This window comes from Saccopteryx bilineata, chromosome 10 (genome assembly GCF_036850765.1).
Source record: "Saccopteryx bilineata isolate mSacBil1 chromosome 10, mSacBil1_pri_phased_curated, whole genome shotgun sequence".
Lineage (NCBI taxonomy): Eukaryota > Metazoa > Chordata > Mammalia > Chiroptera > Emballonuridae > Saccopteryx > Saccopteryx bilineata.
The window spans coordinates 2,913,994-2,938,130 of record NC_089499.1 but is presented as its reverse complement, the minus strand read 5'-3'; the positions used below and the strand labels follow the sequence as shown (position 1 = coordinate 2,938,130).

The following is a 24,137-nucleotide window of genomic DNA, read 5'->3' as shown; positions in this document are numbered from 1 at the left end:
GAGTGAGTCAGGGGACGGAGGGGAGGAAGCGTGTTCCAGGAAGAGGGAACAGAAGACGTCTAAAGACTCAGGGTGGGGGACGGGGCCACGGGAGCCGGGCGGGCCATCGGGTAAGACTGTCTTTAAAGAGCGCGTGACGAGTCACCACCCGTCCTGCCATCTCATCTAAGAAACGGGGGTGCGATTCACTGATTTTCTGGAGATTGTCTCCCAAAAGTGCGGGGAATAAAGAAATCCGTCCGCAGTTAGCCAGGATCGCCCCGCGTCGCGCCGTGGTGGGGTCCTGTTTCCATGGTCATAGGTCTGGACACGGCTCGGGTCACTATGCCCTTCTTCCTGGACATGGAATACTCAATGATTCCTGAGCCCTGACCGTCCAAGCTCCTGCAGTCTGCCTCGCACCAGAGACACAGACATTAAAAGCCGGGAGCGTGGAACTATTTTACAGTCCCGTTCTGCGTGTCACCATGGCCAGGTCCCACGCTCGTCCAGGGGTCGGCAAGAGCGCGCTCACAACACCCCTCGGGACACTCACCGTCGTTTCTCAGGATGAGCGGCGTGGGCGGCCCCAGGACCCGGTGGTTGGTCACCGTGTTCGTCACCACGCAGGTGTAGTTCCCCACGTCCGACTTCTCTACCTTGGCGATGTACAGGTTCCCGGTCTCCTGGGACACGAAGCGGCGGTTGTCCTGGGAGGCGGGGTACTCGTTGAAGATCCAGGCGTAGCTCAGCTCTGAAAGCAAGAAAGGGACCGTCGTTACGCAGGGCGCGCCGAGCTCCGAGGGTGTCAGGGGCGAAGCGGTCGAGGGAGCTGTTCCTGCCGTCGCCCAAGGACGTTTTTGTTTTTTTTTTCTTTCAGCCTGCTGAAGATATGCAGAAAGTAACCACAGTCCCCTAAAACATTTTACCCGTCTTCCTGCCTCGGTGGTCACATTTTAATTCCAGGGTACACTGACAGTCTCTTCAGAGACGTCCGATGTCTATACGCCAAGAGAATGAGCGTGTCAAGTTTGAAGCAGTGCCTAGCACCATACAATCCTTACTGCGCTAATACTCAGCGACCCACCCAGACAGTCTGTCATTGTGAGCCAGCAGGGCGGGACCCCCCAGACACTGGGCAGCTCACCGTCCTCATGTCTGAGGTGACAGCCATCACAGAGTGTGTGGAATACTCAGCGACCCACCCAGACAGTCTGTCATCGTGAGCCAGCAGGGCGGGACCCCCGGACACTGGGCAGCTCACCGTCCTCATGTCCGAGGTGACAGCCATCACAGAGTATGTGGAATACTCAGCGACCCACCCAGACAGTCTGTCATCGTGAGCCAGCAGGGCAGGACCCCCCGGACACTGGGCAGCTCCCCGTCCTCATGTCCGAGGTGACAGCCATCACAGAGTGTATGGAATACTCAGCGACCCACCCAGACAGTCTGTCATCGTGAGCCAGCAGGGCGGGACCCCCGGACACTGGGCAGCTCACCTTTGTCCGAGGTGACAGCCATCACAGAGTGTGCGAAATAAATACTCAGAGACCCACCCAGACAGTCTGTCATCGTGAGCCAGCAGGGCGGGACCCCCGGACACTGGGCAGCTCACCTTTGTCCGAGGTGACAGCCATCACAGAGTGTGCGAAATAAATACTCAGAGACCCACCCAGACAGTCTGTCATCGTGAGCCAGCAGGGCGGGACCCCTGGACACTGGGCAGCTCCCCGTCCTCATGTCCGAGGTGACAGCCATCACAGAGTGTGCGGAATACTCAGCGACCCACCCAGACAGTCTGTCATCGTGAGCCAGCAGGGCGGGGTCCCCCGGACACTGGGCAGCTCCCCGTCCTCATGTCCGAGGTGACAGCCATCACAGAATGTGAGGAATACTTAGTGACCCACCCAGGGAGTCTGTCACCGTGAGCCAGCAGGGCGGGGCCCCCCGGACACTGGGCAGCTCACCGTCCTTGTGTCCGAGGTGACAACCATTACAGAGCATTGGGGCGCCTGCCACACACTTGCATAACAGGTGGCAGTTTCCCACGCAGCTTATACACGTTACAGTTTTCTATTAACCGAGAACCGTGGCACACAGGCAGCAGGTAGCTGAGGCAAGCCCTCAGTCCCGCCCAGAGGGAGAGGAACTCCCGCCTCTCGGTCCATCTGCTCTCCCACTTGCTCCCGTGCCCCCACCTCCTGCCTTCTTCCCTGTGCGTCTGAACCCTCATTTTAGGGAGATGCTGGTTTAACGCTGCAGCAAATACACGCACAACACACATAGACGGGCTGACTGGTGGGACGGTGGGTGGGTGGGTCCCCTACATGGAAATCTGTATTTTAAAAAAACATTAGCTGAAAAACTATCCTATCTACCAGAGAGGGAATAAAAGTAAGAATTGAAAAGCGACCTTTTCACAGATCTTGTCCAGCCCGGCACGCTGGTGGGATGAGTGTAACAGGCGGTCACCCCTGAAAACGCACTTTGGAAGCTCTAGCTTTTGGACGAACAAGGGGAGGGTTCCGTGAGCGAGCGCGTGAGCCCAGGTGGCTTTCTGTCCCGGAGAAGACCGTCAGAGACAGCGAAGGTCAACGTGTGCCCGCCGCAGACCACTGTGCGCCCAAGACATGGACCTCCTCAGCTCTGCCCGAAGCGGCAGTGCTGATTCACCAACACGTCCGTTTTCAGAAGTTATTCTGGTGGGGGCGGGGGAGGGGAGACTGCAGGCAGAGGGCCCGTCCGGTTCCAGCACTGGCCAGCGGGCGGAGTCTTGACCCGTTCCCTTCAGTTCCCTTCAGTAAGATCCCGAACCACCGTCGAGGGGCAGGGAGTGTCCTTGGAAAACGGCAGAAGGGTCACTCCAGATTTGTACACAGGACATGAATTGCTCTGAAAGGCATTTATTGCCCTCAGACGCTTTGGTGAGGCCCGGCTGGAGCTGACCTGGTACAGGAATGTGACAGAGGAGGCGTCCTGCCTTCCTAATCCGCTGTTTACACACAGAAAGGGTGAGGCAGGGGGCGGCGCGCATTGTCAGGGGGATTACGCCACCTTCCGCTGCCTCAGCTGAGAGATACGATGATGCCGCTGCCTCAGCTGAGAGATACGATGATGCCGCTGCCTCAGCTGAGAGATACAATGATGCCGCTGCCTTAGCTGAGAGATACAATGATGCCACTACCTCAGCTGAGAGATACAATGATGCCGCTGCCTCAGCTGAGAGATACAATGATGCCACTGCCTCAGCTGAGAGATACAATGATGCCACTACCTCAGCTGAGAGATACAATGATGCCGCTGCCTCAGCTGAGAGATACAATGATGCCACTGCCTCAGCTGAGAGATACAATGATGCCACTGCCTCAGCTGAGAGATACAATGATGCCGCTGCCTCAGCTGAGAGATACAATGATGCCGGCCTGAGACTAGCTGATCCTTCCATGTACGCATGTGCATGCAATGCTAAGGAGCCCTGCTGATGTTGAGAGGACCCTGCGTGTAAATAAGAGAGTGCTTCCCAGCCAGCCGGTGACTTTCTCCAGGAACGAAAGTCTGGGGGAAGGAAGCACCCTGGCAGAGGTGGGGCAGAAGTGCCAGTGTGACTGAAGTTGGCAGGGGGGTTGGGGGGGAAGGGTGTGTGTGCGGGGGTGCCAGTTTTCCCATAAAAACTGGAGATGTTTATCAAATGGCACAGCACTCCTCCCTGGAGCTGGTGAGTTTCCTTCTGGCAAACCAAGTCACCTCCGGGCACCTCTGTCCCCTCCTCTGCAGGGCGAAAACATGGCCTGTCCCCTCATTAGCGGCCAGAGAGCTCTCAGAACCCGTCAGCATCTCCGGAGTCCCGGGTAGGAGTCAGGACCTAGTCATTCACCAGCGCAGCGTTCAACCACCCACGCCTCTCCGGGGAACCGAGGCTGTGAAACTCTTATTTATTTGCTCCTGAAGGCAGCTTTCAAAACAGTTGCTAGTGGCTACCTTGTGGGAGAAGGCTGAAATAGGAACTGGAAAGTTGTACGGACCACAGAGATCAGAAAAAAAATACACTTGCTTTGTTATTTTTCTAATTGAAATAAATAATAAATAATGATGAAAAAAAGACCAGAAGACCAAGATTCAAATCTGTGTTACAGGAGGAAAGCCCGTTTAGCATGCACTTTCAGCTATTAAATCCACGGAATGGGAATAATAACAGGTGTGACGCAGGTGTGCGGAGGTGGAGTGTGTAAATATCTGAATCATAAACACAACTGAATCATGAAAAGTGAATCATTTTAATCTAAAAAAAACCCACATTCAATTAACATGCTGTTTAGCCTATTTAAAAATAAACTAATTCTTGTGGTTGCACAGCTTCTGTGACATAGGTCAGTGGTCCCCAACCCCTGGGCCGCAGACCGGTACCGGTCCGTGGGCCATTTGGTACTGGTCCGCAGAGAAAGAATAAATAACTTACATTATTTCCGTTTTATTTATATTTAAGTCTGAACGATGTTTTATTTTTAAAAAATGACCAGATTCCTTCTGTTCTATCCATCTAAGACTCACTCACTCTTGAGGCTTGTCTCGGTCACGTGATACATTTATCTGTCCCACCCTAAAGGCCAGTCCATGAAAATATTTTCTGACATTAAACCGGTCCGTGGCCCAAAAAAGATTGGGGACCACTGACTTAGGTGACTCAGCCCTCATGTGGTAGATGGAAATAACCTTGAGACTCACGGTGCAACGTTTGCTAAACTCTGGTCTTCGCAATATTTATTTCCTGTTAATCAAAGTTCTCTCCTTACCCCCCTGCAACCTACCCAATTTAAAATGGTTACACAATCAAATAATTCTGAGAGGCACTAGATGAAGGGAAGTTTATCAGATTGTTAAAATCTCTTCTTTCAAAACCTGCAGGAGATTTTTGAAATCATGGCAATGATCTTGAGATTTCTTAGAGCGTGTTGGAGCACGCTCTACAATCCCCACCTCTCTCCCAACCCTCTTTAAATATACCTAACTTTTCTAAACATTTATTCATAGCTCACAGAACCTAGGGCAGGAAACCCAGAGATAATAATGCCATGACTTTCAAGAAAGAGTGGAGTACAGCATAAAGACTGTGAACTCTTATCACTTTGGTTTTGGAAAGATCGTTATGTAACAAGAAGCACGAGAAAACCACAAAATGTTACGCTGATGTTGTAGTAAGTTTCCCAAGTTGTAACAAAAATTGAACACTGTAACCCCGTCCTATGCTGCAGATAAACAGTAGCTGCTGCTAAGAAAAGGCTCCCATGGAGTCTGCCAAGGACAGAAGCTAACAGCAGTTGAACATGTGACCTTCGCTCAGTTGAACTGTGACCTTGATTGCCAAGGTTAACCAAAACACCTTGGCAGGTGCACCGGCGAGATCATATTGAGCTAAGTGCTGAGCCCCTGTAGGGGGAAAGAAGGCTATAAAAAAAAAATATATATATATATATATATATATATATATATATATATTATATATATAAAATTTATTTTTCTTGACAGTAAACATCACTACCTAAATTGTCCTTTTTTTATTTTTATTTTATTTCTCCATCCCAATGAGGGAGGAGCATTCAGAAATATAATGAGATGATAATGCAGACATCAAAGCAGGCGAAACATGTAGGAAAATGTGCCCAGTGAATCACTGTCCTGTTTCTTCATTTTAAAGTACGGAAGGAGAACAGAGCTGGAGGCATTACAACACCCGATTTCAAACTTTATTACAAAGCTGTGGTAATTAAACCAGTATCGTACTCGTATGAAAACAGACACACACCTCAATGGAGCGCAACGGAGAGCCCAGAAATGAACCCACACACATATGGTCAATTAATGTATAAAAAAGGGGGGGGCCAAAAGCAAAAATTAAACAGATGGGACCACACAAAAACCAAGATGTTCTCCACAGCGAAGGAAAAATATCAACACCATGGAAAGGCAGTCTACTGAATGGGATGAGATATTTACAAATCACGTAGCAGACGGGGGGATTCATATCCAAAATGGATAAAGAACTCAGGACAAAACCCAATAGCAAAGAAAGGAAGTCATTAAAAAGCGGGCAAAAAACTCTGAACAGACATTTTTCCCCGAACAGAAATACAAATGGCCAACAGGCCCATGAACAGGGACTCCACATCACTAATTATCAGGAAAAAAGCAAATCCAAACCATGATGAGATATCACCTCACACCTGTCTGAATTGTTATCCTCAGACAGGTAGGAAACTACAAGTTTTGGTGAGGATGTGGAGTTCTGTTGTGTGTTTTGTTGGTAGGGCTGTTAACTGGTGCGGTCACATGCAGAACAGTATGGAGATTCCTCAAAGAAAAACGAAAAAAACAGCACTACCATATGATCTAACAATCCCATCTGTGGGTACAGATCCGAAGGAAACCAGAACAGGAATTCAGAAAGACACATGTACCTCCTGTGCTCACTGCAGCATTATTTACTCTAGCCGAGACGGACACCATCTGGGTGTCCATCGATAGGCAAACAGATAAAGAAATGATGGTATTTATATGCAATGGAATGCTATTAGTAAGAAGAAAGAACGAAATCTTGCCATCTGCAACAGGCTGGATGGACTTGGAGGGCCGGAGGCTAAGTGGAATAAATCAAAGACAAACACGGTCTGTCTCTCTCATACGTGGAATCTAAGAACCGATCAATCAGGCAAGCTCGTAGGTGTGGAGCATGGGATGGTGGCTGCTCAGGGTGGGTGGGGGAAATGGCTGAAGGGGCTCAAAAGGTAAAAAAAAAAAAAAATTTAAAAAAAAAGGTTTTTAAACCCATCAACACAAAATTTCCTAGTCTTTCCATCATGTCCACAGAAGGACGGCCAAACCCTGGTACCCTTCTCCGGTTCTAGCCTACACGCCTGTCGGCTCTTTATCGGTTGAACCACCACAGAAATGCCATTAAGAAAAATCAAACAACAAACAAAACAATTCTGAGGCCTAGACTGGGTACCGGTGGACAGTCAAAGCCGGCCAGGCAGACTGGACGCTCCCTAGACCAGTGGCCCCAACCCCCGGGCTGCGTACCGGTACCAGTCCATGGGCCATTTGGTACCGGTCCGCAGAGAAAGAATAAATAACTTACATTATTTCCGTTTTATTTATATTTAAGTCTGAACGATGTTTTATTTTTTAAAAAATGACCAGATTCCCTCTGTTACATCCATCTAAGACTCACTCTTGACGCTTGTCTCGGTCACGGGATACATTTATCCGTCCCACCCTAAAAGCCGGTCCGTGAAAATATTTTGTGACCTTAAACCGGTTTGTGGCCCAAAAAAGGTTGGGGACCAGTGCCCTAGACCCTGGAGCGACCCTGCCACCCGGGCTGGGCTCCCTCCGAGAAGCCCCCCAAGAGCCCTCCACGCCAGGGAGAAAGAGCCGGCACTGTGGTCTCAGTCAACAGACGACACAGTTTCCCCCTAAGAAACAAAGTCTACTGAGATCAGAGCAACACATGACGGCAGTGGGTGGCGTGACGGGCTCTCTGCATTCTGCAAACCGGACCTGGGAAACACAGCAGTCCATTCCCCGGACGCCACCTGTCCCTACGAACGGCAGCCGTGTCCCCCACGCCTCGCCGCTGCGGTTTCCTCGGGGGGCTCCACGCGGTATTTATCCTCACTCAGACTCCGACAGATTTCTTTTGGTGCGTTTCCCCCCCTCTAATCGCTCTGGAAGTGACAGGCCGTTCCTGTCCCGGTGGCGATGTGTGACACCGCGGAGTCAACGCACGCTCGGAATGCGCTGTTTAATAAACCCTGAGGCTTCGGATGCCCAGCTGGAGATCCAGGCGGAGATGTTTATAACGGGATATCTATAACCGTTAGGGCAGAAGGACCGAGGGGTGGTTTTTCTCTGACTTGCAGCATCCAAATCCATAGGAAATTTAACTAGAAAAACGTCACTCGCTCAGCTGGTTCCTGTTTTCCCCTAGATCTTTGGGCCAACAGCAAAGGATGTCTGGTTATTGTTTTTAAAAAGAAGACATCGATCGAGCCATTTTCAAACTCAGGGACGTGTGGAGCCAGTTCTCCCGACCACGGCCCTCTGGCCCGGTGCTCCTGACGTGTTCCGGTCACCGTTCAGTTTCTCTCTGGAGTTCCACTGTGCTACCCTATTCTTAGAGCTCTCTATCCCAGGGGGGCCCAGAGACGTCAGTGTTCAAAGACGCCTGTCTTAATCCGAAAAGTTGTAAATCCGACAGGAACCTCCACCCACCGCTTCCGTCGCACAGATGAGGAATCGGAGGTCCAGAGAGACGACAGGCCAGGATTGCGGTCACACCCCGAGGGCGGCGGCAGAGGTACGGTGACCAGGCTGTCTCAGGACACCTGCTGTTTGTTTTTTTTTATCATCTTTGCAAAAGTGACTGAGGAGAAATGAGGGGGTGACCAGGTGCAGCGCAGGTGAGATAATCTGAGGGGAGCCGATTCCCCTTCGAACCTGCAGCGACATCTGTCTCTACAGCGAAGCGCCCTGACCCGCCTCCCGCCTGCTCGCTGAGCTCGGTGACGCACTGCACACGCTCCGTGTCGCCCCGATGGGCCGGCAGGGGTGTGAGAAGCAAGGTGGAGGAGGGGACATTTCCAAGTCGGGTGCACACCGCCCTTGAGCACTGAGCTTGGGAGCGGCTTCCAACCCCCACGTATGGGTCACTCCTGTTCTCTTGCCTCTATTTTCTTGGATAAGTTGAGGGTGTAGATTTTCTTTAAAAAAAAAACTGTACAGTGGAAGTGAAGGAACTTAACCGGAAAGCAATTTTACACATTGTTTTTGATAATAAGCCCAGGATGAGTGTAGACGGGATAGAAACAAAACACACACACAAGTGAAAGGCAAGTAGAAAGGCTTCCCAAACGTCACGGGCCGCGGGCGGGCCCCTGCTCACCCCCGATTTGCTCCCCGACTCCCGAGAGCGGAGGCTGAGTCTCCTTCGCCCTCAGAGACGCATCAGTGAGAGGGTCTGACCCTGCCTGGGCCTGGAGTCGCACACGCCACGCTCTCAGGGAGGGGGTGTCGATTCTTAAACAGAAAAGCATCCTTCTGTTTTGTTTCTAGCATGTCAAGCTCTCCAGGAGGCCGGTCAGCGACGGCAGGTAGAATGGGTTTTCCTCGCCCGCACGGGTGTCCCCCATGGTCTCACACGCTTTATAAACGCATCAGAAATCAAATAGACGTGTAGAGAGTGGAGCGCATCTTGAAGCTCCAACAGAGTTCTCAGCCGTCCGTCCTCAGGGGGCCTCCGGGGGGTGCCGCCCTGTGCCCACAGCCACACTGAGAGGCTGTCCAGCTGCTCTGGGCCCCGGCATCCTCAGGAGAGCCGCGGCCACGCAGAACACAGGGTCCTGCCCCCAGTTCCCGTCCAGGAGGGTGGGCTGGGGGCCGCAGGGGAGAGACCCTGCAGGAAGAGCTCCGAGGGTCACAGCAACGCTCAGAGCCGAGGAGCCCGCTGCTTGACAGGTCGGTCCCCGCCCGACCCTACTGGGCCAGGGCCGGTTACTCGGTGGGCGGTCTAGCTTGTGGCCTCTGCTTTGGGGTCCGGGAGTAAAGACCCAGACCAGGAACGGACCCTGGGTTGTGCCCTTTCGTGAGCATGAGGTTGGCACCGGGGACTTGGGTTGCACGCGCTAACCTGGGGACTTCGGGTGGTGGGACACTGGAGCCACGTGGCATGGGCACGAGAGCTTTGTGTGATTGTGACAAGGGATGGCCCCGCCCGCTCCGTGTGTTCAGTCCTCTGAGGTCACGGCGGAGAGGCAGCGTCCGTGGACAGTGAGGGGCAGGGGAGGACACTGCTCCGGGGGGTGAAAAACCTCCCAGTTACCTGCTTGTTGGCATTTAAAGGAGTTCAAAGTCCTCTCATATTTTGTGAAGGGCTCGAACACAACAGTCCAAGTCCATCGGCAAAGGATGAGCGTCCTGCAGCCTCGATGCCCTGTGGTGGCAGAGTTGAAAAGACTCCAGACAAGGCGAAGGCGGCCGGGATGAACACCGCTCTTCCTGGGGGGCGGGGGGGGGGCTCAGAGGACGGCAGGTCACAGCACTCCGGCCAATCAGTGTCCACGCCCACTTCACACGACACCCCCTGCCAGGTCTCGATTCTCTTCACGAAGAGAGGTCCCTGCAGTGGGTGGGGGGGACGGGTCTGTCTGGTCAGCAGGCATGTCCGTCGTCGTGGATTCAAATTCTACGAGTATGTTGGCTCCTGTGACGTTTCACCGTTCCTTGTTGTGGGCCCAAGGAGGTCCCGCTGTTCCGTCAACTCTAGGCTCACTGCCACGTCGGCATCGCCCGCACGGCGCTGCCAGGCTGGGACTTGTGAAGGGCAGCTATGAGTCACGTCCCTCCTGCCCACACGAGTCCTCCCGGAGCCCGGCTTCCTCCCGGTCTGAGCAAAGTGCACCCGTGTCCTTCCAGAGCAGAGCTCCAAGCCATCTCGTGTCGGCCTCCCACCCTTCTCTCCACGCACGTCCGTGTTCCCGCACAGCGTTCCGCACGCCAGGCGGGCGCGGCAGGGCTCTCGGGAGGCCGAGGAGCGGCGATATTGATGAACTTATCCCCTCGGGGACCGCCTGGCGAGGCGAAGGTCAGGCACCTGGGCGAGGCTGGGCCAATGTCAGCAGAGAGCCCAGTTTCAATTCTTTGTGTGCGCGTGGGTGTGATTTTCACTTCCCCCAAAACACCGCCGTGTTTCAGGAAAGGTTCATCGGGCAAAGTGATGTTGCGTAAGTAACTTCAAAGAACAGTCCCCTATCCAAAAGAAAACAGAATCACGATGCACAGACGTCTGTGGGAAAACACGAAGAGGAGTGTTCACAGCAGAACGAGCCCGCCCGGAGAAACAGGAAACATCTCACAGGGACGGTGTCGCTGGACACCCAGAGAAATTATTATAGAAAGAACCAAACAAATCCGCAACTTCGTCAAAGGAAGGAAGTCAAGATCAGAGCGGAAATAAAGGGAACAGACACTGAGGAGACAAGAGACACTTTCACTGAAAGGGAGAGCTGGCTCTTTGAAGAGAGAAGGGAAACTGACCAGTGGTCAGCCAGACTCACTAGGACGGGGGCTCGAAGACACGAAATCAACGATGAAAGAGATGTTACAACCGAGAGAACAGAAACACAAATCATAAGGGGGTATTACAAACAATAGGTGTCAACAAATTAGACAACCTGGAAGTGTACAGTCTTCCAAGACTTAAACATAAGAAGTAGAACGGATGAAGAGATCAGTTCCTAGAAAGGATATTAAATCATTAATCAGCAACCTCCCAGAAAACAAAAGTCCAGGAGCAGATGGCCTCACAGGTGAATTCTACCAGACATTTAAAGATTTAGTACCTCTCCTGCTCCACCTCTTCCAAAAAATTAAAGAGAAGGGAATGTTTCCAAACTCATTCTACGAGCCCAGCATGACACTGACACCAAATCAGACAGAGATACCACATAAAATTACAGGCCAATGTTTGTGATACACACAGATGTGAAAATCCTCTACAAAATATTAGCAAACTAAGTTCAACAATACATTAAGCCTGACCAGGCAGTGGTGCAGTCGATAAGCTAGAGCATTGCCTTGGGACGCTGAGGACCCAGATTCGAAACCCCGAGATCACCAGCTTGAGCGTGGGGTCGCTGGCATGAGAGTGGGATCATAGACATGACCCCCTAGCTGCTGGCTTGAAGCCCAACATCTCTGGCTTGAGCCCCAGGTCACTGGCTTGAGCCCCAGGTCACTGGCTTGAGCAAGGGGTCACTGGCTCAGCTGGAGCCCACCCCCCACCAGGTCAGGGTACATATGAGAAAGCAATAAATGAACAACTAAGGTGCTGCAACAACAAATTGATATTTCTCATCTTTTTCCCTTCCTGTCTGTCTGTCTGTCTGTCTCTCTCTCTCTCTAGCTAAAGAAAAAAGAAAGGAAAAAGAAAATAACACATTAAAAGAATTATTCACCATGATTAAGTGGGATTTACTACAGGGATACAAAGATGATTTGACATCTGCAAACCTATTAACTTAATGCACAATATTAACAAAATGAAAAAATAAAAAATTACATGATCACATCAGTAGATGCAGAAAAAGCATCAAATGTCAACACTGATTTATGATATATAAATAATAAACTGAGACTCGTGATTTAGATAACAGCAAAGTGGGTCCCAGGGGGAAGGGAGCAGGGAAGAGGGGAGTAACGAGGGACAAACACCGGGTGACAGAAAAGGATGTGACTGCGTGACAGGCACACAGCGCAGTCGGTGGTTCAAACGCTACAGAGACGTTTTCTTGAAACCTATGTCCTCTTACTGATCGATGTCACCCCATTACATTTATTTATTTATTCCTTGTGACAGAGACAGAGAGAGGGACAGATAGGGACAGACAGACAGGAAGGGAGAGAGATGAGAAGCATCGATTCTTTGCTGCAGCACTTTTGTTGTTCATTGATTGCGTTCTCATATGTGCCTTGACCCAGGGGGAGGGGCTACAGTAGAGCGAGTGACCCCCCTTGCTCAAGCCCACAATCTCGGGGTTTCGAACCCGGGTCCTCCGCGTCCCAGTCCGACGCTCTATTCACTGTGCCACCTCCTGGTCAGGCTAAATTTAATTTCTGAGGAAGAATAAAGCTCTCAAGAAAGTGGGTATAGAGGAAATGTACCTCAACGTAATCAAGACCATGTATGATGAACCCACAGCTGATATCATACTCAATGGTGAAAATGTGAAAGCTTTTCCTCTAAGATAAGAAGCAAGAAAGGAATTTCTCCTCTCACCACTCTTATTCAACATCGTATTGGAGGTGACAGCCACAGAAATCAGGCAGGAGAAAGAAATAAAAGGCACCCAAATTGGAAAGAAGGAAATAAAACTGTTACCATTTGCAGATGACATGACACTCTATAAAGAAAACCCCAAAGATGCCTCCTCAAAATTGTTAGAACTCATAAGTAAATTCAGTCAAGTTGCAGGATAGAAAATTAGTACACAGATCTGTGTTGCGTTTCTAGACACTAACAACAGAAAAATAACGGAAGAAAACAATCCCATTTACCATTGCTTCAAATAAACAAGCAAAAAAAAGAGAGAAATACCTAGAATAAACTTAACCTGATGACATCATTTTGCTGATAAGACAGGTGTGAGTGTAGACGGACAGACCTACGACCACAGGCCTGTGAAAGGCCCAGGGCAAGTTTCCCAGAACGTCACTGGCGGCACCTGCTCACCTCTGATTCGTCCCCTGACTCCCGGGAGCAGAGGCGGAGTCTCCTCCCCTCGTAGAAACGCATCAATGAGAGAGTGTGACCCTGCCTGGGGCCCGAAGTCAGCACCCCACACGCTCTCAGGGAGGAGGGTGTCGATTCTTAAACAGAAAAGCATTCTTTTTTTTTTTTTCCCCCTATTAGCATGTCAAGCTCTCCGGGAGGCTGGCCAGTGACGGCAGGTAGAATGGGTTTCCCTCGCCCGGGTGGGTGTCCCCCACGGTCTCACAAGCTTTATAAACACACCAGAAACCGAATAGACGTTTAGATAGTGGAAATTTTCTTGAAGCTCCAACATAGTTCTCAGCTGGAAGTAGTAGGCACCCTATTTCATCAGACCCTGGCTGGGAAACCAGCAGTCACTGGCATCAGACGGGGACAAATCTGTGATGTCACAGTCTGTGTGAGTTAAATCAGAATACTGAAGCCCTTTCCCTAGTGAAATCTTTCCTTCCTTCCTTCCTTCCTTCCTTCCTTCCTTCCTTCCTTCCTTCCTTCCTTCCTTCCTTCCTCCCTCCCTCCCTCTCTCCCTTCCTCCCTCCCTCTCTCCCTCCCTCCTTCCTTCTCTCCCTCCTTTCCTTCCTTCTGTCTCTCTCTTTCTCCCTCATGCCCTTCCTCCCTCCCTCCCTCCCTTCCTTCCTTCCTTCCTTCCTTCCTTCCTTCCTTCCTTCCTTCCTTCCATCCATGACTTTTCCCATACAGTTTTACTGAATTCACAAAAGGGAAGGAAAAAAAAAATGACTGATTCACAGTCTTTCAGATATTCAGGAGTGAGAAGGGGCCACCAATGGCAGAGACGGGCGTGCCCGGGTGGAGAGAGCCCACACAGCCTAGCGGGCTCAGCAGCAGGTGCTGGTGGAAGGACTGCAGTGGCCAGAGGACACTGTGACCGGCCAGACAGCAGTAACTCATGGGCGGCAGCAATCCCCGGACTACTGAGGTATTTCCAGGCACGGGGAAGGTAAAGAAGGGTCCAGGGAGCCAGGCGTCCCCCTCTCTCCCTTTAGGGAAGACTCAGTGTCTCAGTACAGGAGGGGGACCACAGCCTGTTTAATTCTTTACATTCCCCATGAAACTCAGGGTCCCTTATCTCATGTGCTGCCTCTCTTGGGGAAAGAAGGAGAACAAAGATGAGGTTTGCTGGAGAGACAGGGGCGTGGCACTGAGGGCTACATTGTTCTGTCTGCACTTGTACTTAGCAGGTGACTAGGGCAGGACTTGGAATCGACCCCCAGTTCTGTGCCCACGACTCTCTCTTCTCACAGGGTGTCGCTGACCGGACAGGAGGGGAGGGGGCCTCCTCCCTTGGACTTTGAGATCTTGGCCAAGTCAATCTCTCTAAAGCCTCAATTTTCTCACCTGTAAAAAAATGGGGGGGGCAACCCTGTCCTTAGAGGCTCAAGGACACACTTGTGAAAACAACTTGGAAACAAGTCAATGGAGAGCGAGGGAGAGAGGTCACTGTAGGGCAAGGATGGCAGACAGACTTCAACCTGATCGGGAGATCTGCTTCATCGGTGCCGGCCACCCCGCGGGCTGCGTGGGGTCTGAGGGTGCCCTGGGGCTCCCAGGAGAAAGGACGCCTCTCACTGCTCCGGGGTGACTATCCCAGGGACAAGCGTGAGCCCCAGTGTCAGGTGTGGTCAACACGCAGGGGGCTGCCTCAGCCTGATGACTGGTGGCTAGGATGGGGGGGGGGGAAGCCCCCCCAGGGAAGTGGCCTTGACTCCCTGGCATGGTTTTCCAGCTCTCTATTCCCATAAGATGTAAGACGGGTATTCCTTGACCAAATGCAGGGCATGGTCATGAAGACGCAATGAAATAATACACGGGGAAGAGCTCACCAGAGACGGCAGAGCAACGTCCAGGAGAGAGGGCTGAGTATTATTACAGTGTAGCAATGACAGGCGCCACCCTCTCTTCTCACCCGCAGAAAACACTTCCTTTAAGTGGATGAGAACAGAACTTAATAACCTCTCTGCAACAGTGGCAAAACAGCACAGAACGCAATGGCCTTAAGTGAACCTTCGCGACAACAACATTTCGCCCACCTCTGACTCCCCAGCTTCCTGGCTGTCACTCTAAAGGGGGCTTGAGTGTTTGACAGATGTTCAATAATTGACAGAGCTTATCTTCCTCTCTCAGACCTCTTCCTTCCTCATCTGGTTGCTATGGCAACTGTAAACAGTCAGGAGGCATTCTCACATACCAAAGGGATTTAGATACATTAAGTGTAAAAAGAAAAAAAAATGTCCTCAGGGGAGGGGGGAAAAATCTCTCTGTCTTGGGGAAGATGAAAATTATTTATGATTTAAGTTCCTTAGTTATTGCATTTATTAGAGAGAAACCCACAACCCTGTTTCTTTGGTTTGCCATCCGGATGTGGTGGGGGGTCAGAGGAGCTTGGTTTCCATTGTGGACGGGGGAGAGAAGGCTTCTAGAAAAATCTAAGGGGAAGAAGAGAATGGGGCCTGGGGGGGAAACACCCTCCTGGGGTCCCGTGACACAGGGCCTCGTTTCAGGGCCACCTAAGGGGCAGCTTCAGGTCCCTCCAGCAGAGAGAGCCTCCGTGGCGTCCAGAGTAGAAGTGGGGTGCTGACACCTGTCCTCGCTGCGCCCGCCATCCGACACGGAACACGACATGGAACACCACACGGAACAGAACATGGAACACGACACGGAACATGACACGGAACATGACACGGAACACAACACGGAACATGACACGGAACACAAACGACACGGAACACGACATGGAACACGACACGGAACATGATATGGAACACGACACGGGACACGACACGGAACACGACACGGGACACGACACGGAACACGACACGGAACACGACACGGGACACGACACGGGACACGACACGGAACACGACATGGAACACGACACGGGACACGACATGGAACACGACACGGGACACGACACGGAACACGACACGGAACACAACACGGAAGCACAGTGGCCATCATGTGCGAGAAAGCGCAGAATTGTCTGTCCTCAGGGGATGCGGGAAAGAGCTGGAGAGCCAGCACCAGGCACCTTCACCTCCGGCCAGCCAGCCCCGGCTGGCTCCGCACCACAGCCGTATAGCCTGTTCTGTTTCCCGGGCTGGCGGTATGGCAGGTTTTCACTGGATGGCTGACATTCAGACACGGAAAGGTTTTATTTTTTTTATTTTTTTTTATTTTTTATTTTTATTTTTTTTCTGAAGCTGGAAACGGGGAGAGACAGTCAGACAGACTCCCGCATGTGCCCGACCGGGATCCTACCCGGCGTGCCCACCAGGGGCGACGCTCTGCCCACCAGGGGGCGATGCTCTGCCCATCCTGGGCATCGCCATGTTGCGACCAGAGCCACTCTAGCGCCTGAGGCAGAGGCCACAGAGCCATCCCCAGCACCCGGGCCATCTTTGCTCCAATGGAGCCTTGGCTGCGGGAAGGGAAGAGAGAGACAGAGAGGGAAGCGTGGCGGAGGGGTGGAGAAGCAAATGGGCGCTTCTCCTGTGTGCCCTGGCCGGGAATCGAACCAGGGTCCTCCACACGCTAGGCCGATGCTCTACCGCTGAGCCAACCGGCCAGGGCAGATACGGAAAGGTTTTACATACGATGCCACATGTAGGGCTTCTCGCAAAGAACCACCAGACCAGGCAATACCGAGCCTCTATTTTTTTTTTTTCAAGGCAATGATTGGCCTGAGGTGAGCAGCTACAGGCCGGGGGGACAGGGGGCAGGGGGAAGGAGGTGCGTCTGCACCTGACTCACTTTATCTTACTCATTTCCATCCCTGCCAGCCGGGTCCTCAGAGACAACAGGGTGTTTGGGCACATTACGTGCATTCACGAAGCTACTCCTCCCCGGTCCCATCAGCCCCAAACACTCTGCATCTGCTGGACTTCGGAGAAGCAGGGGGCAGCTGGACCACCCTGGACTAGCCCTGGGAGCTGCTTCTGCTCACCGACACTACCTCCCCCCACCCCCGTGACCGCAGAACCCCCGAGGGCCAGAGACGGACCAGGGCAAGCTAACTGGAAACCAAGAGCCCAGGAGAAGTCACCAAACCTTGTCTTCCTCAATGTCTGTTTTCTTTTTTCCTCTTAAAAACATTTGTGTAGCAAAACATACATAAACTTGACCATTTTAACCTTTTTCTATGCATAGAGGTCAGTGGCATTAAGTACATTTAAATTGTTGTACAAACACCGCCACCACCCGTCCCCGGGACTTGTCCATCACCCTAAGATGAAACTCTGTATCCATTCTGTCTTGTTTCCGTTCGTTCATTCAGCCAGTGTCCAGTGTGTGCCCGCTGAGTGCCACGCTGTCTCTGAGGCGTCAAGGATACAGCAGGCATGTGCCCCCAGGCTACCATTCTAGGGGAATCCTAAATCCTAAATCCTGATCACGTTTCCATGACAGTGGGTCTGTGGCTTATGGTGTATCCTTCCTCTGAAAGGACTCCTTGGGGGTGGGGCCTTTGGTTGTAATCGTACCTTTAGAATAAGATGTCAGGCTTTGGCCGGTTGGCTCACTAGTAGAGCGCTAGCCTGGTGTGTGGAAGTCCTGGGTTCGATTCCCGGCCAGGGCACACAGGAGAAGTGCCCATCTGCTTCTCCATCCCTCCCCCTCTCTTTCCTCTCTGTCTCTCTCTTCCTCTCCCACAGCCAAGGCTCCATTGGAGCAAAGTTGGCCCGGGCTCTGAGGATGGCTCTATGGCCTCCACCTCAGGCACTAGAATGGCTCCAGCTGAAATGGAGCAACACCTCAGATGGACAGAGCATCGCCCCCTAGTGGGCATGCCGGGTGGGTCCTCATCGGGCCCATGCGGGAGTCTGACTGCCTCCCCGCTTCTTACTTCAGAAATATACAAAAAAAAAATAATAATAAAGAAAAGGAATAAGATGTCAGCCGAAGGTCATTTGTTTTGGTGCCTAGCTTCCCCCCTGACCTGGTGACTTCATTCCAAAATTTTATCAGAAGCCATTTCCCTCCCACTCTGAGGGGCTGGTCCCCATTCTGGCTCCAGGAATGGGATGGTGTTTCATCCACACCATCCGCACCCACCAGACACCACACCTGGTTTAGGGACGGACACCTGACTTCGGCTGACACATGAAAGTCACTTTTAACACTTTTGCTGAGCCTGACCAGGCGGTGGCGCAGTGAATAGAACATCGGACTGGGACGCAGAGGACCCAGGTTCGTAAACCCCGAGGTAGCCGGCTTGAGCACGGGGTTGCTGGCTTGATTGTAGGGTCACAGACATGACCCCATGGTCGCTGGTTTGAGCCCAAAGGTCGCTGGCTTGAAACCCAAGGTCGCTGGCTTGAGCAAGGAGTCACTGGCTCTGCTGTAGCCCCCCAGACAAGGCACATATGAGAAAACAATCAATGAACAACTAAGGAGCTGCAATCAAGAATTGATGCTTCTCATCTCTCTCCCTTCCTGTCTGTCCATCTCTGTCATAAAAAGAAAAAAGAAAAAGAGCTATTGTTGAAATTATAGGAAATAAGACTTTTTTTTTATTCCTGCTGGGTTACCATGCAGTGAAAGCCAGGCTTAGGAAAACTGAGCCAAGAGCTGGACAGACACCCACCCAAAAGTACGTCTTGAGAATGAAATTCCAGCTGTGTCAAGTGAGACCCTGATGCTAAGAAACTCGTTCTTGTTTACGCTCATTTGAACCAGATTTTGGGACTTACACTCCAATAGAATCCCGGTGAGCAAGTCAGTCAGACAACAGACATGGTGTACAGAGTGTCCTACATTCTTAACAAGCGTCCCATGGCCAAGTGCACGGTGACTTCCGGGAATCTGGGCTCGACTCTACCCGCAGAATTCCACTGACAACTAACTCCTTCCCCTCGCCGCTCCCGAGCCCCGGCCCTGCCTGACGCGTCCCTGCATCGTCACTTGACCTCTTCTTCCTCCTCCTCGGTGCCGCCCCAGCCTCAGTCCAAGCGAAAAGCGTGACGTGGGAGAGCCCACACGGGGACCTGCCCGTCGCTGGCTGTGTGACGTTGGGTGAGTCTCTGCGGCTGTCTGGCTGCCCCGTGGTTGGGTCTACCTGTCAGCGCCCGGGGCAGGGGAAGGCAGACAGGCTGCTGCTCCCCAGGGGACGGCCTGTGGCCAGTCTCTCCGGGGGGACGTGCTGGGGTTCAGGAGAGAAAGGCCCTGAGCCCAGGCGTCACTCCTGACCTCGTATTCACCACGCAGCCGGGTGCTGGCACTCTGTGAGTGTGCCCAGCACAGACAGTGACCCACGAGGGCCTGGTCGGCATGCAGCGGAGGGCGTGTGGGCACAGCAGGGCCGGGGCGAAGGCTTGCCCAGGGCTGTCTGCAGCCGGCTTCGCACACACGGAGCCATCATCGCCTGCTGACATGCCAACCGCAGCCCCCCGGGGGACAAGGACACAGATCACGTGAGCCTTCCGGCCGCCCCTCAGAGCCCGGACTGCTGGGGGAACACTGATCAGCTGACCCTGGGTGGTGCTGTCTGACCCGGGGGGCCCCTGCTCAGCCGTGGCCGGGATCTGGGCCCTTCCTGCTCTCCGTGTCCTGGCGGGCAGGGCTGGGCTCGGCCTCTCTCGGACCCTGCGCCAGCGGATAACAGCACGGAGCCCTGACTGATGTCCAGGGGGTGAGCGCCAAGGCCGGGGCTCAGCTCTCTGAGGAAACTGTCAAGTTTATTATCTCCTGAATACGGTAACGAGCCGAGAAAAATAAGAGTAAGGGTCCACTCTAAGGAGCCAGAAGGACGGTCAGCAAGCCGAGAGCACGTCGCACAGGACGGGGAAGACGAAGCAGGGACACGCGTCTGTCAAGGCAGCATCGTAAACACGTGTGCACGGAGTCTCGGTCCAGTTGAATAAAAAAGACACGGCGTGATAAATCCGTGCGGACAGCTCCGTTCAGGACGCACGGCGGGAGAGAAAGCTGGGGACGTGGCCTCCTGACAGGACTTCCCCGAATCGTCGCACCGACAAGCCTCCCAGAGAAGCTGACCTGCGCCTTCTCCCAGAATCAAGAACGGCCCCGCCCCTCACCAGACAGGGGAGTCCCTGCCTGGAGATGTCACAGGGTATTTCTGTTGCCACCACAGCACGGCAGTGCAGAAGCCGTTCATTAAGATACACGATGAGCCCAGCAGTCCTCAGCGGACCCTCATTTTGAAAAAGCCGCGTTCTGTACATGAAAAGTGTCAGAGAAGAGGTCCAAATAGGCATTCATCCATGGGTCAGAACCAAGAGCGGGGTCCTCGGGAGGGGCGGTTCTGAGTTCCCAGCAGGCCCACGCTCCGTCCCTTGCTGGTGCAGACAGGGGCACTAATGGCCCTCCCCTCTCCTCGCAGGACCGTTCCGAGTACTTCTCCTTCGCGGGGGTCTGGACACGTCCGTCAGGGGACCGGGACCAGTGCTTTTGAAAGTTCAGCTCGTGTACACACTCTCCTGTGCCATGCCGCTGGCACCCAGGGCTGGTTCATCGAAAACGTTGGTACAGCCTGACCATCGAAACTGTGGTGGTGCAGTGGATAAAGCGTTGACCTGGAATGCTGAGGTCGCCGGTTCAAAACCCTGGGCTTGCCTGGTCAAGGCACATATGGGAGTTGATGCTTCCTGCTCCTCCCTCCCCCTTCTCTCTCTCTCTCTCTCACTCTCTCTCCTCTCTAAAAATTAATAACAAAAAAAAAAGTAAAAAAAAAGAAAAGAAAAAGTTGGTAGAAGTGGAAAACCATTAAGGAAACATATGCCCTTCATTAAACACTTTATGCAGTTAAATTTATTGATGATTGCACATTATTTACATATTTACTTTATATATTTATGTATAATTAATTTGTTGTTTGTTAGTAAAAGTGTTAAACGTTTATAAATTAAATGCATTATTTGTCGATCTTTTGACCTAGTACTGAAAATCTTCCTGCCTTTGATTTTCTTTTTCTTTTAGTGGGGGGGGCAGTAGGGGGGACAGACAGGGATAGACAGGGACAAACAGACAGGAAGGGAGAGAGATGAGAAGCATCAACTCTCAGTTGTGACACCTTAGTTGTTCATTGATTGCTTTCTCATATGTGCCTTGACCTGGGAGGGGGGCTCAAGCCCAGCCAGTCAGTGACCCCTTGCTCAAACCAGCGACCTTGGGCTCAAGCCAGCGATCATATGGTCATGTCGATGATCTCACGCGCAAGCCAATGACTCCGTGCTCAAGCTGGTGAGCCCACACTCAAGCTGGTGACCTGGGGGCCTCAAACCTGGGTCCTCTGCATCCCAGGCTGACACTCTTATCTACTGTGCCACCGCCTGGTCAGGCGATTTTCTAAAGATGACAGTGGACGGGGGTTGTTGCTGTCATTGTCACAAAAACTGGTGTCCTCGTGCATCATCTGCTCACATCTCCAGGTTTGGTTTCCTTAAAAACTGACCCACGAAGCAATCAGAGAACCCTACGAGAGTTTCGTGATCCCCCACCAAAACCTTTTCTAGTTGTTTTGCCTACAGCAGTGGTTTTCAACCACCACCTGTCCGCGGACCCATGCTGGGTCCACTGGGAATTTCGGGCTGGTCTGCGAAAAAGTGAACCCCCCTGACACACTGATCTACAATATCTTCATTTTTTTTTCACTGACTTGGCTCTATTGAGTCTTCCCCAAAAGCTTTCTTCCACCTAGGGTTGGTGACTGACACTTTTCCCTTTTCATTATGCTTCATTAGCATGTGTCACGTGCAAAGTATATAATTATAAGTGTAACTGGCATAAACAGGTTTGTGAATAAAGAAACCCTTGATTCTTGGCAAGCATAGAACTCAATAGGTAGGAACACGGGGAACACAGGCTTCCCTGAGGTAAGCCGACTGGCCGCGGACGCCCTCCTGTGACGGGGACCCGTCCGCGTGAACTGGGAGGGAGCGGAGACGGGCTATTTATCCAGAGGTCGGTGGGCCAACAGCGTCCCCAGAGGCCCTGTTCCGCGTGTGCCCCACAAGCAGACTCGTGCTCATCAGACCCACCGTTTATCTAAATATGTCCCCACAGCCTCCCCACGGGGACGCTCTGAGCTGACGGCTACGTGTGGTGGTTCCGTGAGGGGAGAGTAACGGGGCGTGACGCACAGGTGCCACATGGGTCAGGGACGGACGCACGCGGACAGGAGGGCAGTGTCCAAGGGGTCAGGGACGGACGCACGCGGACAGGAGGGCAGTGTCCAAGGTGCCTCTCACTTACACAACACGTGGGTGTCCCTCCACGGGCAGCAGGGCAGCTCGAACTTGCCCGCTGGGTGGACCCCAGCCCGGAGGGCGGGAGGCCAGTCGTGACGCGGACCCTGACCGCCTGGGCTTGGGTTTCTAGGACCCGTTTGTTCCGCTTCTGAACTCCACCGCGTTGCCACGCCCAGTGGCTTTCAGGTACAGTGCTTTAAAGAGGACCGTGAGACTCCTCCCATCTGTTAACAGACAGGAACACATACGAGTCTCAGAGAGGCGCGTTCTGCACCACAGTCCTAAACTCCAGGGAGAGGGACGGGGCAGGGCGGGAGGGACAGGGAAGGTCAGCACGGCTGCAGAAATACCAGGAGAGAGTGGGAGCAAGCCGGGCTCTGGCCAGGAAGACGGTGCCGCGCCCCGACTCCCTCCTCAGAGAGACGGTGCCGCGCCCCGACTCCCTCCTCAGAGAGACGGTGCCGCGCCCCGACTCCCTCCTCAGAGAGACGGTGCCACGCCCCGACTCCCTCCTCCTCCCTGCTCAGGTGGCGTCCTCAGGACAGACAGCTTCCGGTCAGCATCCAGCAGTCTCAGGAACAAGGTCCTGGGGCTGTTGGCTACCGAAACAGCATTTTCAATTAAAAGACAAAAATACCACACATACAACACGTCTTGGCCTCAGCTGTGTTTAGCTCTAGACCCAGGCGAGTGGGATGTTGCACAGAACAACCCTCGTGAGGCTGGACAGAACGACTCTGTGGCTGATGTCAGGACAGACACGACGATCAACTGCCCTTACCTGCTCCCCAACCAATCAGTAGAGACCACGACCCCAACCCCCTTGGTCAGCACGACGAATGATTTTTTTCCCCCTATTATGACCCAGGTCCCAGAAGCCAGGTCTCTGAGCACACGCTCCCTGGGGCTCCAGGCACGCCCCAACTTTTTAATAAACGCTTGTGTTTTTTTGGCCGTAACGTCCTGTTGCCGGCTTCCTGGCCTTTGAGACTTGCAGGCAAGGGGACCCCCTTCAGTCTGGTCATAGACACAGGGTCTACTTTGCAGGTACTGCGGGCAGGAGTGGTCAACCGGGTGGATGGAGGAATCAGGAGAAGAAGGACATTGAGGACTAAGTCCTGAATCTCAGTCCTGAGCAGGGATGAATGGCGCAGCCCTGTCCTGAGAGATGCAGGACGATGGACGCTCAGGCTTGGCCACGGAACCTGTGACTGCCCGGCCACCGAGCAGGAGGACACGCCGACGATGGGCACGCATCCCGGATTCGGGGGGGGTGTGGGTGTGCCGAGGACAGACGTCTGGGGAGTATCCGTCTACCGCTGGCTCTGAAGCCGTGGCCCGGACGGTGTCACGAGGAATCAGCGGTATAAGAATGAAAGGTCTGGGTTAACTGGGAGAGACGACAGGAAAGCAAGAAGCCAGCAAAGGAGATGGAAATCCACGGAGCCCAGGGGGACGGAGAGAGCTGGCCCCAAGCCGAGGGAGGAGAGTATTCCAGTGGGTTTAGAGTGACCGACGCTACTGAATGTCGCTGAGCACCAGCGCCGGGCGGGTTCCCTGAGGGGACGAGCTCTGTGGAATGGCGGGGAAAGGGCCCACGGACTGGGTACCGGGGC

General features: G+C 52.9%; 1 protein-coding gene across 6 annotated transcripts in view; it reads right to left on the bottom strand.

The window, feature by feature from the left end:
• Positions 1 to 24,137, bottom strand: part of CNTN4 (contactin 4) — a 765,413-nt gene that overhangs the window by 187,456 nt on the left and 553,820 nt on the right. For all 6 annotated transcript variants that reach the window (XM_066245034.1, XM_066245033.1, XM_066245036.1 and 3 more), the window contains one exon: positions 536 to 733. In XM_066245034.1, coding sequence (XP_066101131.1) covers positions 536 to 733 — 198 coding nt within the window. The remainder of the gene's footprint in view (positions 1 to 535; positions 734 to 24,137) is intronic.